Source organism: Xenopus laevis, chromosome 2S (assembly GCF_017654675.1).
Source record: "Xenopus laevis strain J_2021 chromosome 2S, Xenopus_laevis_v10.1, whole genome shotgun sequence".
Classification (NCBI taxonomy): Eukaryota; Metazoa; Chordata; class Amphibia; order Anura; family Pipidae; genus Xenopus; species Xenopus laevis.
The window spans coordinates 152,941,134-152,955,763 of NC_054374.1; the positions used below are offsets into that span (position 1 = coordinate 152,941,134).

The 14,630-nt window shown below is 41.0% G+C and overlaps 1 protein-coding gene across 1 annotated transcript in view; it reads right to left on the reverse strand.

Moving 5' to 3' along the window:
- Positions 1–7,849: 7,849 nt before the first annotated feature.
- Positions 7,850–14,630, reverse strand: part of exph5.S (exophilin 5 S homeolog) — a 62,284-nt gene continuing 55,503 nt past the window's right edge. The window contains exon 6 of the mRNA XM_018250331.2: positions 7,850–12,523. Within this exon, the coding sequence (XP_018105820.1) occupies positions 8,067–12,523 (4,457 nt within the window). The 3' untranslated portion in view covers positions 7,850–8,066. The remainder of the gene's footprint in view (positions 12,524–14,630) is intronic.

Here is a 14,630-nt window from a genome sequence, read left to right on the forward strand (position 1 = left end):
TGTAACTGTAACCAGATGCAGGGTGCAAGAATTGGGCGCCAGTGGTTCTTATAACTTAACCAATGAACATATTTATTGAGCAATTACAATCCTCTGTGGAGTGTACATAATAGCAAAGTAGGATCATACTGGAGTGCCTGGGGCCCACCAGGAAACCTCATCTCAAGGGCCCACCCCCGGTACAAAATAGTGTCCACTAATATCAAAATTAATATTTTTATTTAAAAAAAAAAAAAACTGGAATGGCCATAACAATATTAAATTAAAATAGCAGTTTCATAGTGCGGCACTGGCTCTTTCTGAAAGCACATGACCAGATGATAACCATCAGCCGACAGCCCATTTTCTACATTTTCCCTTCCCAATCCGCATCATGGTTGGTCACCCAACACAACCACATTCCCAGCAACAACAAAAGAAGATTCCATTGAGCAAAGCGAAACCCACAGATGGAGTGGAAACTTGTATATTAGGTTTTGCCCCTTTAAGGAAGGAAGTAGCTGCCAGTACATGCATAAACTAGTATGTATGGTGAAACGTGCATACCTCCCAACTGTCCCTTTTTTGGAGGGACAGTCCCTCTTTTAACAGCTCAACCCGCAGTCCCTCATTTGTACTGGAAAGTCCCTCTTTTCTCTGCACTGAACAGCCAGAAAAAGAAACAAAGTTTCTCACTTAATTGTCTTTTAGCAGAGAGCCCAGAACAGCTAACAGGTGCAAATAAGATACTTTGTAACAATTTTGAGACACAAAAACACAGTTTAGATAAGGAGAAATATTTTCAAACTTTCATAACCTGCCAAATTTTGTAAAACAAACATGGTAATTAGGGGGTGTGGCCACAGAAAGGGGAAAATTGCTGCACTATGTGCGGGAAAAATTTTTTTGTCCCTCTTTTTACTTCCAAAATGTTGGGAGGTATGAACTTGTCTTATCCTAAATATTTAAGGGAAAATAGAGAGTAGGGAATTGTAAATGTGAAATGAACATAAGTACTGTGATCAAGAGACAGCAGTTTCTTTGAATTTATTTATAGACAAATATTCCTGCCAATATAGAATAGATTATCCTCCAACCCTGTGTATTTACCCACACTGTAGGAAGAAATGCCACTCTGATGAATCATTAAAACCTAATTTCATATACTGCAGCTGGTCAAATCTAAAAATCCAATAACTTTCTCTTTGTAAAATTGCTACATCTCTATGAAAACTTCAGCTACCATGAGCTCCTGTGACACCGTGCAGGAAGGAAGGCAGAGAGAGGGAAGAAGGATTTAGCTGCCATCTCTAGCTGTCAATGTTATCTCTAGTTGCTGCTAACAAATGGTGCTGACCAGACACGCTACTAACGGGAGAGAGGAGGACAGACGTGAAGAAGGAGGGAGGCGACAGGGGGTCACAGGGCAACAGCAGCAGATGCAATTTCATAGTCATGCAGTGGCGGAACTACCGGGGGAGCAGGGGGTGCGAGCGGGCCAGGGCCCACACCCCCTCAGGGCCCCCCGGCAGTCTGTGCGCCACTGAGAAATGCGGGCTAATGCGGCCGTACGGAGGGGGGCGGGGCCCGGCTGCGCATCACACACCAGGGCCCGTCCCCCTCAACGAACGCTACTGGTCACATGCAGTGGGCATCGGAGGGGAGAAACAAGGGGTAAGGTAAAATAAATAATAATTTTTCCTGCATGTAGCGCAGCAATTTTTTGACCACACCCCTTTCTGTTACCATGTTTGTTTTACAAAATTTGGCAGGTTATGAAAGTTTGAAAATATTTCTCCTCATCTAAACTGTGTTTTTGTGTCTCAAAATTGTTACAAAGTATCTTATTTGCACCTGTTAGCTGTTCTGGGCTCTCTGCTAAAAGCCAATTAAGTGAGAAACTTTGTTTCTTTTTCTGGCTGTTCAGTGCAGAGAAAAGAGGGACTTTCCAGTACAAATGAGGGACTGCGGGTTGAGCTGTCAAAAGAGGGACTGTCCCTCCGAAAAAGGGACAGTTGGGAGGTAATAGGAACGTTCCCCGCACTGCCTCAGCTGTATAGTAGAATGCATCAAATCCTCCACTTGTACACCGCTATCCCGATATATACATAACAAGTTCCAAGAATGAGGAGAGCACTCAATAGTAGCAAATTATGCTGTGATTAAATTTATTCAAGGCTACTACACTAGTAGCCTTGAATAAATATAATCACAGCATAATTTGCTTGTACTTGATCCCAACTAAGATATAATTAATCCTTATTGGAGGCAAAATCAGCGTATTGGGTGTATTTAATATTTACATGATTTTCTAGAAGACAATGTATGAAGATCCAAATTAAGGAAAGATCCGTTACCTGGAAAGCCCAAGGTCCTGTGCATTCTGGATAACAGGTCCCATATTTGTATTACCTACATACAAAGAGAAAGCTGAACAAAACATCAGCCACCCATTGTATTATCCTGCACAATAGCCTGACACAAACATTATTCAGTTACAGTCACTATAAGTAACACACTGGGCTCATTTATCGACACTGGGCAGTAACCCAAGGCAACCAATCAAATTGTCTCATTTGTCAGTCTCCTTGCTGCTGGCTTTAAAAAGCTAATCACTGATTGGTTGCTATTGGTAACATCCCAGTGTTAACAGTGTTGATAAATGAGCCCCAACTGTCATACATTTGTCTTACCCCTTTACATACAAACTGTAGTGGTGAGTTAATGTTGCCAGGGATGCACCCAATCCACTTTTTTGGGATTTGGCAAAATCCCAAACTGAAGTCAAACCCTAATATAAATATGGAAATGGGGGGAAATATTTAGCTATTTTCTTAATCGTGCGAGACACATGATTTCAAGGGTTTGGATTTGGTTCAGCTGAATCCTGATTCTGTTGAAAAAGGCTCAGATTTGGCCAAATCCTACACCAGATCTGGCATTTCGTGCATCCCTAAATGATGCTCAAAGAAGACACTGCTCTTCAGTCTTGTCCCATAACATGAGTGGATAATTACAGCCAGAGGTTCCTGCCCCCTGGGGATCTGCGGGAATGTCTAGGAAGCTGCTTCATGGGGTGTTTGTATAATGGTGTCTCCCCTCAACCACATACACTGGGGCCTAATGGAGTAGCAGCATCTGTAGGATACACATATACCTCCCAACTGTCCCGTTTTTAGAGGGACAGTCCCTCTTTTGACAGCTCAACCAACAGTCCCTCGTTTGTACTGGAAAGTCCCGTTTTTCTCTGCACTGAACAACAAAGTTTTCTAACTTAATTGGCTTTTGGCAGAGAGCCCAGAACAGCCACCGCAGCAGATAACATACTTTTGTAACAATTTCGAGATAAGCAAATAAGTAATTGTAACAATATAAGATAACAGGTGCCTTGGGAAAAGTTAGACTCACAGCTAAAAGGGCAATTCACATTCAATAGCTAGAGATTGCCTAATAAGTGCTAGGAAAGCATGAAACGCGTTAGGCGCCATAAGGGGATTGTTTGATTTTTTTTGGGAATATTTTTTCAATTGCTATAGTTATACATCTGCTTGGCCACTAGAGGATCCCAGCGTGCTGAAATAATCTTTACTATGCTCCTGTTCCAAGGTAATTAAATGTATTGACATTCATTAGCAAAACTGTAATTGAAAAAAAAAACAGAAATGTGTTCAAACTTTCATAACCTGCCAAATTTTGTAAAATTACCATGGTAATTAGCAGATGTGGCCACACAAATGAGCGTGGTGAAAAGATTTCCGCCGCACTACATGCCCCAACTTTTTTTTGTCCCTCTTTTATTTCAAAAATGTTGGGAGGTATGTACACATATAAGAGCAATAATATCCTACTAATGTAGAGACGCTCAGATTCAGGGAGATTAGTCACCTAGAGACAAATCTCTTTTTCGGGCGACTAATCTCCCCGAACTTCCTTCCCGCCGGCTAGAATGTAAATCGACGAAATGCTTCATTTTCCGAAGTTGCCTCACAAGGAAACGTCAGGTGACTTCAGTAAACAAAGTGCTCTGAGTGCCATCCTGCCGGCGATTTACATTCTAGCCGGCGAGAAGGCAGTTCAGGGAGATTAGTCGCCCGAAGAAGAGGCGATTAATCACCGGCCGGTTTAATCTTCCCGAATCTGAGTGCGTCTCTGCCCTTATACTGTGCAGGCAGCAGGTATTAGGACAAGATTCTAATAGGGATGTTACTGCTATGGGAGATGGGGAGGTTGTGCAATCAAAGCTGGAGGGCCCATTATAAAGTGCAATTTATTAAATACATAACAACCATATAAAACCATTAAGTGATTCATTTAATTTATTAACCAAAAACAACAAAAAAATATATATCTTTTTTTTCTCTCAACATATTGCACAGTTCAGATTCTACAAATCCAACATAAATAAAACCACTTGTGACTGGACACAGACAAATCGACATATTTATATATACTGTACATATTTATACATGCGCCATAAGGAGGAGAGTTGGGGGATAATCCCCATCCACTGCAGCCGTGGTGCTCATTTTGTTGATTACGGATCAGCTGCCGTAGGCTTTTGTATGTTACAGCATAATAGTGACATCATAGAAATAGCTCCAGTACAAAGGGTAACTATATGCCAACTTAACTGCAAAAGGGCTACATCTATGTATGTGTGTGTTGTATACCATGAAATACATAAACTATTTGGTTACATGAGTTGTGTTTTAACAAGTAGCTTCTGGGACTTTTCCTACTACATACTGTAGATGCATTTGGTCTGTTATTATGGAATCCAATGATTTCCTTATATAATTCATGTAAAATTTCACTTTTGCATTTACATCTTTTACATTGCAATTTCCCCCCTAGTTTCCAAGATAATCTGTTTTTTACACTGATACTATAATGATTTTGGAACAACTTTGCCACCTGCTTTTCATAGTTGGCAGAAAATTCAATTATCGCGAAAAGGAAAGTCTTGTGATGTTGTTTCTGCTTAGAACGGACACTTCTTTGCTCACTAACTTTGTGTAATAAGCAGAGCAACATCTCAAGACTTTTCTCACTAAAGGCGGCCATACACGTTAAGATCCACTCGTTTGGTGAGATCGCCAAATGAGCGGATCTTAACTCGATATGCCTACCAAAGGCAGGGCGATATCTGACTAATCCAAATGTTCAGCCCTAGGGCCAAACAATCGCATTACAACTAAAGAAATGGGCGCCGACGGGTCGAATCAACTATCTTATCCTGTCTTCAAAAAATCAAACCTGCCCGATATTGATTGTGAAAACCCGTTGGAAGCCCCCCCACACAGGCAGATAAATCGGTCTAAAGGACTGATATCCTCTTTAATCTGACTGTGTTTGGTCACCTTAAAGGAAAACTATACCCCCAAACAATGTAGGTCTCTATAAAAAAATATTGCATAAACCAGCTCATACTGTATATAAAACCCTGCTTCATGTAAATAAACCATTTTTATTATAATATACTTTTTTAGTAGTATGTGCCATTGGGTAATCCTAAATAGAAAATTGCCATTTTAAAAAAAAAAAGGGCTGCCCCCTGAGATCCTAGGTGCACACAAACAAACCATACATGTAAGGTCACATGAGCCAATTAATAGACAGAGTTCTGCCTTTTGCTTCCACACTTCTTCCTGTTTCAGTTAGAGCTGCAGTATTTCTGGTCAGGTGATCTCTGAGGCAGCACACAGACCATCACATCAATGGTGCTTCAAGGGAAGAGAGGTAAAACAAATTTACTTAAATATATATACCAGTTTGGTAAGATTCTTTAATATGCCACTTAATTTGATATAAAATCTGTTGCTTCAGTATTCATTTCGGGGGTATAGTTTTCCTTTAAGTTAACTTAACTTAACACTAGTGATGTGCAGGTCGGGTTTTAGCCCGACCCACACCTAACCAGCCCTCCCTCCCTCCACCCACAACTTCCAGGTTCCTTTTATAGACCCGCGCGTCACAAAAGGGGCGGCGCACATCTGTGGTGCACAACTGGAGGTGTGGGTCATGTGAGTATTGGCCCAGCCCGCACATCACTACTGCACACTGTAGCTGGTCCATTGAAATGAACAGCAGGTGGCGCTGTTGTTTCAAGTGCATTCTATTAGTAGTGTAACAAGGGTTAATTTCTTGAGAATTAGAAAAAAAAAAAAAAGAATGTATGTAAATCCTAAAAGAACTCCGAAGAGATTTCTGAGCAATGTTTATGTTCATTGGTTTTGTTGGTTTACATTTAAGTCTATAATCAGAGACCAAATTCTTCTACGTGTAAAACCCAGCAGGAAGATTGTCAAAAGCAACGTCTTGCAACAGAACCCATTGAATCAATTACCTTGCGTACACAATTGTTTCATTTGTTTGGAGGGTTTACATTACTGAAAATCAGTTTTTCTGCTCTGCGGGAGAGCAGCACTTCTGAGTCGATTTAATAATATTAATCCAGTTACTATATCACTCAGCAGTTGGTCAGTTTATCTAATAATGCTAATTCTTTTAGTAATTCCCTCGTTTTTTTTTCCAGCAAAATTTGGGAGGGGGTCACTCCAGCAATTTGGATCATGAGATCTTACTGTGCCGAATACTTTAAAAGATGGTAATTACTGTATATATCTGATGTTTCTGTAAAAATAGCTTGACTTCCATAACAATACCTACAGAAAGACTGCACAAAGGAATAATTATAATATATGGGTGTATATCTACAGTTTTTTAGCCTGGGTAAGATCAACTATGAATCAAATAAAGTCAAACCATCTTCAGGCCAATATGGTGTCCCAATTTTGCGTGCTTCAAAAGTGTTGGACCTTGAATACATATCTATCTATCGAGATAAAAAGACAGCTATGCATGATGGACTCAAAGAGAAATGATAAAATGGCTATATACGGGTAAACAAAGTCATTCAAACGCAGCTAATGTAGGTTATAGAAAAATTCACATCTGATACCATACAGTCACTTAATATAGGAACCTTTTAAAGGAGAAGGAAAGCCGGTATTTAATTGCAGGTGCCAAAAGGGGCAGGGCTCCTATAAGGAGAAAACTGCACCAGTCCTGGGTTCTTCCAGCGAGCACCACGGAGCAATCGGCTTCCTACGTCTTCCTTCTTCACGCGGGTGCACATGCGCAGTAGAATGAAAAGCCAAACATCGAAGAAGTTGTCTATGTCATTCTACTGCGCATGCATCTGCCCCGGGAAATTTAAGAAAGAAGAAGGAAGACCGGTGCAGTTTTCTCCTGATAAGAGCACTGGCCTGGGGTGTCAGGTAAGTATATACAATCACTTGGGGGTGCGGTACCCCAAGTAAATATGCCTTTCCTTAAGAATTGCTTTGGCTATAGTATGTCTCCATGCTACATGGGTTTTCTCACCATCATCTGGGTCTTTATTATAAGTGAAGTTATTCTTTTCCTCTGGATAAGCTGAATATGGTCCCTAGACTAGCGGCTATACCTCAATGATATCCACTTTACAAAGCTGGACTCAATTTCATAAAGGAGAAGGAAAGATACAGAGGCATTTTATTGCCAATAGATGAGCTGCAATAGTGCAAGCTATAACAATTTATTTATTCTGTAGAATGTTTTACCATACCTAAATAATAAGCTCTAGAAACTCTCTGTTTGTTTAGAATAGGAGCTGCAGTTTTAATGTGGTGTGACATCACTTCCTGCCTGAGTCTCTCCCTGCTCTGGGCTCAGATTACAGTAGAGAAGGGAGGGGGGGAGAGGAGCAAACTGAGCATGCTCTTGCCCAGGGCAATGAGGTTTAAGCTGAAGGCAGGAAGTCTGATACAGAAGCCCATGAGTGCACAACAGAAGGAAAGAAATGTGCTGTTTCTTTTGACAGGGGACTCAGAGCAACATTACTTTGAGGGTTTACTGGTATATTTAGATGGACCTTTCTGATAAGGCTTACTTAGTTTTAACCTTTCCTTCTCCTTTAATTTTCAGTATTGCACATACAGAATAAACAAGCATATATACATATAGACAAATAAGCATTAAGGCATCCTTTGGATGCAATCTCTGGAGATGCAATTAGAAGCATTTGGACAACCTTGTCTATAGACTTAGAGTTCTGTCTCTCTGTCAAAGTCATCCAGGCAATACTCATCGTCGGTAGTTGAATCAGTTTCAGGGTCGGAGCGATTAATAACCTCATCTTCGTATATATTGAGAAAACCTTGGGGACACAGCAGGTGGGGTGCATCTCCATCAGAATGATATCGCGAGCCTTGAGAATCGCCGTACTGGTGCGCTTCACTTCTCAGAAAGCCAGGATTTTTCAGAAAACAAGGTCTCCAGAGCCTGCCCTCAGTGAGCGCTCTCTTTACATTGTTCAAAAAAGCTTTTTGCTGCTCCTCCCCAAATATACCATAGTCAAGAGACTTGGAGGTATATACAGGTTTGGGGATGTAGCTTGTCCTAAAAGTAGGACAGTTGTCATTTTCATCCCTAAGTAGGTCATGTGAAAGTTGTCCATTACACTTGGTTTCATTGACATTTTTGAAGACAGAGGGACTGATGTTATTGAGCGTTCCACCAGTGCTCTTCGATGAATACTGACCATCAGTCTTTCTTTTCCTATTCTTCAGCTCATGTTCCTCTTCTACGTTCAACCCTTTTAAACTTTTTGATCGGTGCAAGTTTGACTGCTGGTTGGTTGTTTGGTCACCCCATCCATGTAGCTGTGGGTCCAAAGGATCCTGGTACTCGTCATTCATGGAACAGAACACATACGGAGAGTTTGTCCCATCGCTCATCCTAGTCCTACTTCCAAAATGTTCCATGTATGGCAGACTGCTAAAATAATTTTCTCGTTGCTCGGTGTTGTCAACGGAATGAATAAACCTCCTAGTATTGGTAAGAGCCTTCATTTTATTTTGGAGATATTCGGGACAGTATGGAGGTTTGTTTCGATGTAACATTTCGCTCACTTTGCTGAAATTTGCTTGGTTTTGCATGAGTGGTTCAATGCTTGGCGAGCTGGAGATCTTCGTGAAATGGAGCTTGTGTGAATTTAAACCTTTTAAATTTTTTGAGTGGTAATGAGGCGAAAGTGTTTCATCTTGAGGCACACCTTCATACTGGGAAGCGTTCTGATTACTTATCAGAGTATCACTGTTTTTAAGATTATTTATATCATCTTTTTCATAACTGCAAAGACATGTATGTGGATAATCAAGGTCATCCTTCCAGAAGTTGGGATCAAAGGAATGATCTGGAGATGTTTGCTTTGGAGGGTCAGCCTTTTCTGTAGACAAATAAATATCATTTTCACCATGCAAGTGATGTTTTTGAAGATGCTTTCCAGAATCCTTTTGATGACTTCTCCTGCTTGGCAATGTATAATAGAAGTCCCACTTGTGCTTGCTAGGAGACTCAGAATGGAAGTGATCATTGATGTTATTTTGTTGAACCTGGGTGCTGTCTAAAGCATATTCCTCTCTTGTTTTGTGCAAATGCCTCTGAGATAAGGGCAAATTAGGTAGTTTGTCCTCAACATCATAAGCCAGAGATCCTTCATCTGAAAAGGACATTAGTCCTTGATTGAGTGGTATGTGTTCTATGTTGTAGAAGGGTGATGGTTTCAATGTGTCCTGTTGTTTAGAATGACTTTTTCCTTCAACTCCATCATAACTCGGTATCATATTTTCCAACGGATCAGAGGAAGCTTTATTGAATTCTAGTGCCCAAACCTTTTTTGTTATAGCATCAGGAAGGAAATCTACATCATCTTGATGGGAAAGACTGTCGTAAATTGTAACCAGTTCATGGTACTCGGTTTTTTCAATATCTGACAGAACATAATCTCTGTTCCTGTAAATCCTTGTGTTCTCTACCACTGTAGTAAAGGAAAATGCCGTACAAGCTTTTAAAGGTGGATTGTTAGTGCCACAAGTGGTCACAGAATGGATTCCTTCAGAAGTCTCAGAGGTAATGGACGGAGATATCATAGGTTCTGAAGATGGATTCAAAGAATGTTTTACCAAATTAATGTTCTGGACATGAGGTGGACTTATTGACATGTTACAAACATCATCTAGGAAATCTTCACTGTGGCTGGGAAAAGGGGACACGACTGAGGACTCCGATTGCTTTGCTAGGCGTACATCTTCAGCTATTGCATATTTACTACAAACTTCATTAATAAGGGTTTGGTTGACGTTACGTTTTGTTTTCATTTCCTGTTTTGCAAGATTTTCTGTATCAAAGCTTTGTCCACGTGTTATAGTATGAAAACTCAGAGGCACCCCATAAGCTGAAGGAGTTCCTTTTTGGCTCTGCACAATGCCAATACTACGATGGCTTTCTTTCTTCTTGCCATTGTTATACCGGCTATTAAATATCTGGTTATCGTTTGAAACTAGAGCACTATGAATCTTGTTTGCTTGCTCCGAGACACCTTTTCCAAGGCTCACTTGAAACTGCCTTCTATCTGTCATGTGGTTTGCTGTTCTATCCTGTATACTCAGTTCATGTGATGATTCCATTATTCTCGATTGGCTGTTGTTATTGTTATCAGCTTTCTTCTGTCTGTTATCCATAATTATTCCCTCAACGGAAGATTCAGAATGACCCTGCCCTTTCTCTAGTATATTGCTGAATTCAGTTTGATAGATGAGTCTATTTATTTCTTGTGGATCTCTTGTGTGCAGCACAGTTCTCATTCCCATGTTTGGTTCTATTGTGCTATCGCAGGAAGGTACAGCAGGTTGCGCTAACTTTTGTGATGTTACAGACTTGGATGTTGTCTCTAGAACGTTGGTGTTTGATGAATGTTCTTTGGGTTTTTGATATGTGTTAATTAAAACTGTGCCCGGATTAACACTGAAATGGACATCTCCAAGATTAAAATCACTGGACTTCAGATGGGTTTGTATAGCTCCTCTATCACTCCAGTCAGTTAAATCGGGAAGAGAGGATGAGTTCCTGCTTTGTGTTTTTAGGGCATCAGAATGGAATTCGTTGACATGTCCCCCATGCATTTGCTCTTCATGTCTGTAAACTTGGGAAGCACCATTATTAAAAACCTTTATTGCATGTGCAGGAGTATTTTTTTTGCCAACAAGCTCTGTGACATCTGTAGCTATATTCTGATTTATGAAAGGGTTTGCCCCTTTGTTTGTGTCTGTTGCACCAGAATGAAGGGTATTATCTTGCACGCGCGACTGGGGAACAGCATTCAACACCTCAGGCAAAGGACGTCTTTTGGGTACTATGAGTTTATGCTCTACAACTTCTCCCATGATGTCACACTTATCACTTTGTGGCATGTTTAGTTGTGATGACTCTTGACTTGCTTTATCCTTCCCAATATCCAATGTAATATCTTTTTTTATCAGGTTTGTGGTGTTATCTTGCTTGCCACGCTGGATCTTGTGTTTTTTGGCGTCATTGGTGACCAATGCAGCCTCAATGTTTATAGATAAACTGCTCTGCACGTTGTATGTTGTTGAATTTTCTGCATCTTTAGTCTCACATTCAGTTTCCATTGGTTTCACATCTCTGTGAAAATGCTTAGGCTCCATTTCAGTTGATTTACACACATTTTCTTTGTTTTCCTCCTCCCAGACACTGTTGTTGTCTTCCTGGATATGTTTTGCTGAAATCGGGACACTAGAGTTTGTTTTGTAGGTGGGGCTCATTTGGGAACTATTTGTAAGAATACACGTTTTTACAGCATTTGCTGTATTAAGGTCATTGCTTTTTAACCTAAGCTCTCTAAGATCATTTCTGAATTTGTAAAGTTCATACATACGGTTTTGTTTACAAGAGTTATTGTGACTAGTAAGATCCAAGTCAGACTGAGTCCTGAAAAGTCTATTGTGGTTTTTTTGCACCCCGGATAAAATATTTCTATTGTGGGACACTTGCATTTTTACATTTGCCGTATTGCCATTAGTAAATCCAGGTTCTCTGTGATAGTTTCTGTTTCTGTAAAGTTCGTACATTCGGTTTTGGTTAGAGGATTGAGAAAGATTACTAAGGTCCATTTCAGACTGAGTCCTAGAGACACTGTGATGCTTTTTGCTCTGATTAAGAGTTTGAACCATGTCCCAGTTGACAGAGGAGATAAGCGGCCTCCTAGGTTTATGAAGTCTATTCTCTTGTAGCTCAGGACTTTTCTTCTCAACCAATGGAGGTGGCAGGCTTTTTGCTGAAAACGTACCAGCATTGGGATTAGAACTGGGTGTTTTACATGACAAAGCTGAAAATAGGGAAGGACTCTTTTCCAGTTTATTGTTTTGTGAAAGTTCATGCCTTGGAGGTGCATGGTTGGGATAAGTGTCATCAAACCTATTAGGCAGGTAAGTGGCATGTGTTCTATGCCTTTCTCCAATCGATACAGTTCGAGGCCTTTCTTGGACATATAAAGTGCTATATTCAGTCCTGGACTGTGGCATGTTGTGAAGAGAACCACCATTCTTATCGTGATTGTCTGGCCTGTGGTTTGTTGCACTTCTGTTGTTCTTAGCTTGTTGGCCCTTCTCTTGCGCTAGCTTCTTATCCAACTCTCCTAAAACTGAAAAGATAAATGTATTTAAAACATCATGCACTAAGCAAGCTCTCATCCACAATATCAAGAAGAAAAGGGTTAAAGGAAAATAATAATATACCTGTTTAGTAATATGTGCCATTGGGTAATCCTAGTAAATTGCCATTTTAGGGTAAGTCCACACTGGGCCTTTTGGGGAGATTTGATTGCCTGTCGACTAATTGCCTACTGGCGACTAATTGCGACTAATTGTCTTAGCCGGCGCAGAGTCAGGGAAGGCGTTTGGGGAGATTGGTCGCCTCGCCTGTGTGGCCTGACCCTTAAAAATAAAGAGCGACCCCCTGGGATCCTAGCATTCATGGTGCACACAAACAAACCAAACATGTTAAGTCACACCAGCCAATTCATAGACATAGTTTTGTCTCCCACACTTCTTCCTGTTACAGTTAGAGCTGCAGTATTTCTGGCCAGATGATCTCTGAGGCAGCACACAGACCATCACAAAATGGGGGCTCAATGAAAAATATGTTAAAGGGTAATATTTACTTAATGATACATACCAGTCTGGTAAAAAAAATGTATTTGCCACATAGGGGCAGATTTATCAAGGGTCGAATTTCAAAGTGAAAAAAACTTCGAAATTCGACCACCGAATAGGGTAGTCCGACATTCGAAGCCGAAGGATCGTACTTCGATCGTACTTTGAAACGTGCGATTTAATTGTACGATCGTACGATTTTACAGAAAAAACCTTCGACTTCTCAAAACGTAGCCATATACTCGCTATGGGTTCTAGGAGGTCCCCATAGACTAACATAGCAATTCAGCAGGTTTAAGGTGGCGAAGTGTCGAAATCGAACTTTTTTAAAGAGACAGTACTTCGATTTTCGAATGGTCGAATTTGTGAAGTATTTGCAATTAGAATCGAAGTCGGATTTGGCCTATTCGATGGTCGAAGTACCACAAATTACTTGAAATTCAAAGTTTTTTAATTCGAAAATTCACTTCGACCCTTAGTAAATGGGCCCCCATTTGTGTTATATAAACTGTTGCTTAAGTATTCATTTTGTGGGTATAGTTTTCCTTTAAGGCAATAACAGGGACAGGTACTGCCAATCCCAGCAAATTCCAAATAGCTGTTGGCAGGCTGAGGCACATTAGAGCTTCAGAAAAAACATTTTTTTTAACATTTGTTGTTTACAGCATCACAATAATGTTTCATCAAAAGTGTACAAAAGTGACAAAGGAGTATTGTGTTAGTAATTAAATACAATGTTTTTGTTTTCAGAAGTTCCCATGTGTTTCAGAGTGCTATCTACTATTCAGAAAGACTGAACAACAGAGAAGAAGCCAGGTGTGACTATACTGTACTGTGGAAGTGAAGTGTGACAGCACTACAGCTTTGGGGAAGCAGAGAGGGGTGTGACCCTACAGCTTTGAGGAAGTGAAGAGGGGGGTGTGAGTGTGACCCTATAGCTCTGGAGAAGGGTAGATGTGTGTGACCCTAAATCTTTGGGCAAGCGAAAGGGGGTGGTTTAATCTTACAGTTTTGGGGAAGTGAAGGGGGATGTGACTCTACAGCTTTGGAAAAGCGAAGGGAGAGGGGTGTGACACCCTACAACTTTAGGGAAGCATAGGGGATGTGACCCTACAACTTTAGGGAAGCAAAGGGGATGTGACCCTACAGCTTTGTGGAAGCGAAGGGGGTGGTGTAACCCTACAGTTTTGGGGAAGTGAAGGGGGGTGTGACCCTACAGCTTTGGAAAAGCAAAGGGAGAGGGGTGTGACACCCTACAACTTCAGGGAAGCATAGGGGATGTGACCCTACAGCTTTGGGGAAGCAAAGGGAATGTAACCCTACAGCTTTGGGGAAGCAAAGGGAATGTAACCCTACAGCTTTGGGGAAGCAAAGGGGATGTGACCCTACAGCTTTAAGGAAGCAAAGGGGATGTGACCCTACAGCTTTGGGGAAGCAAATGGGATGTGACCCTACAGCTTTGGGGAAGAAAAGGGGATGTGACCCTACAGCTTTGGGGAAGAAAAGGGGATATGACCCTACAGCTTTGGGGAAGAAAAGGGGATGTGACCCTACAGCTTTGGGGAAGAAAAGGGGATGTGACCCTACAGCTTTGGG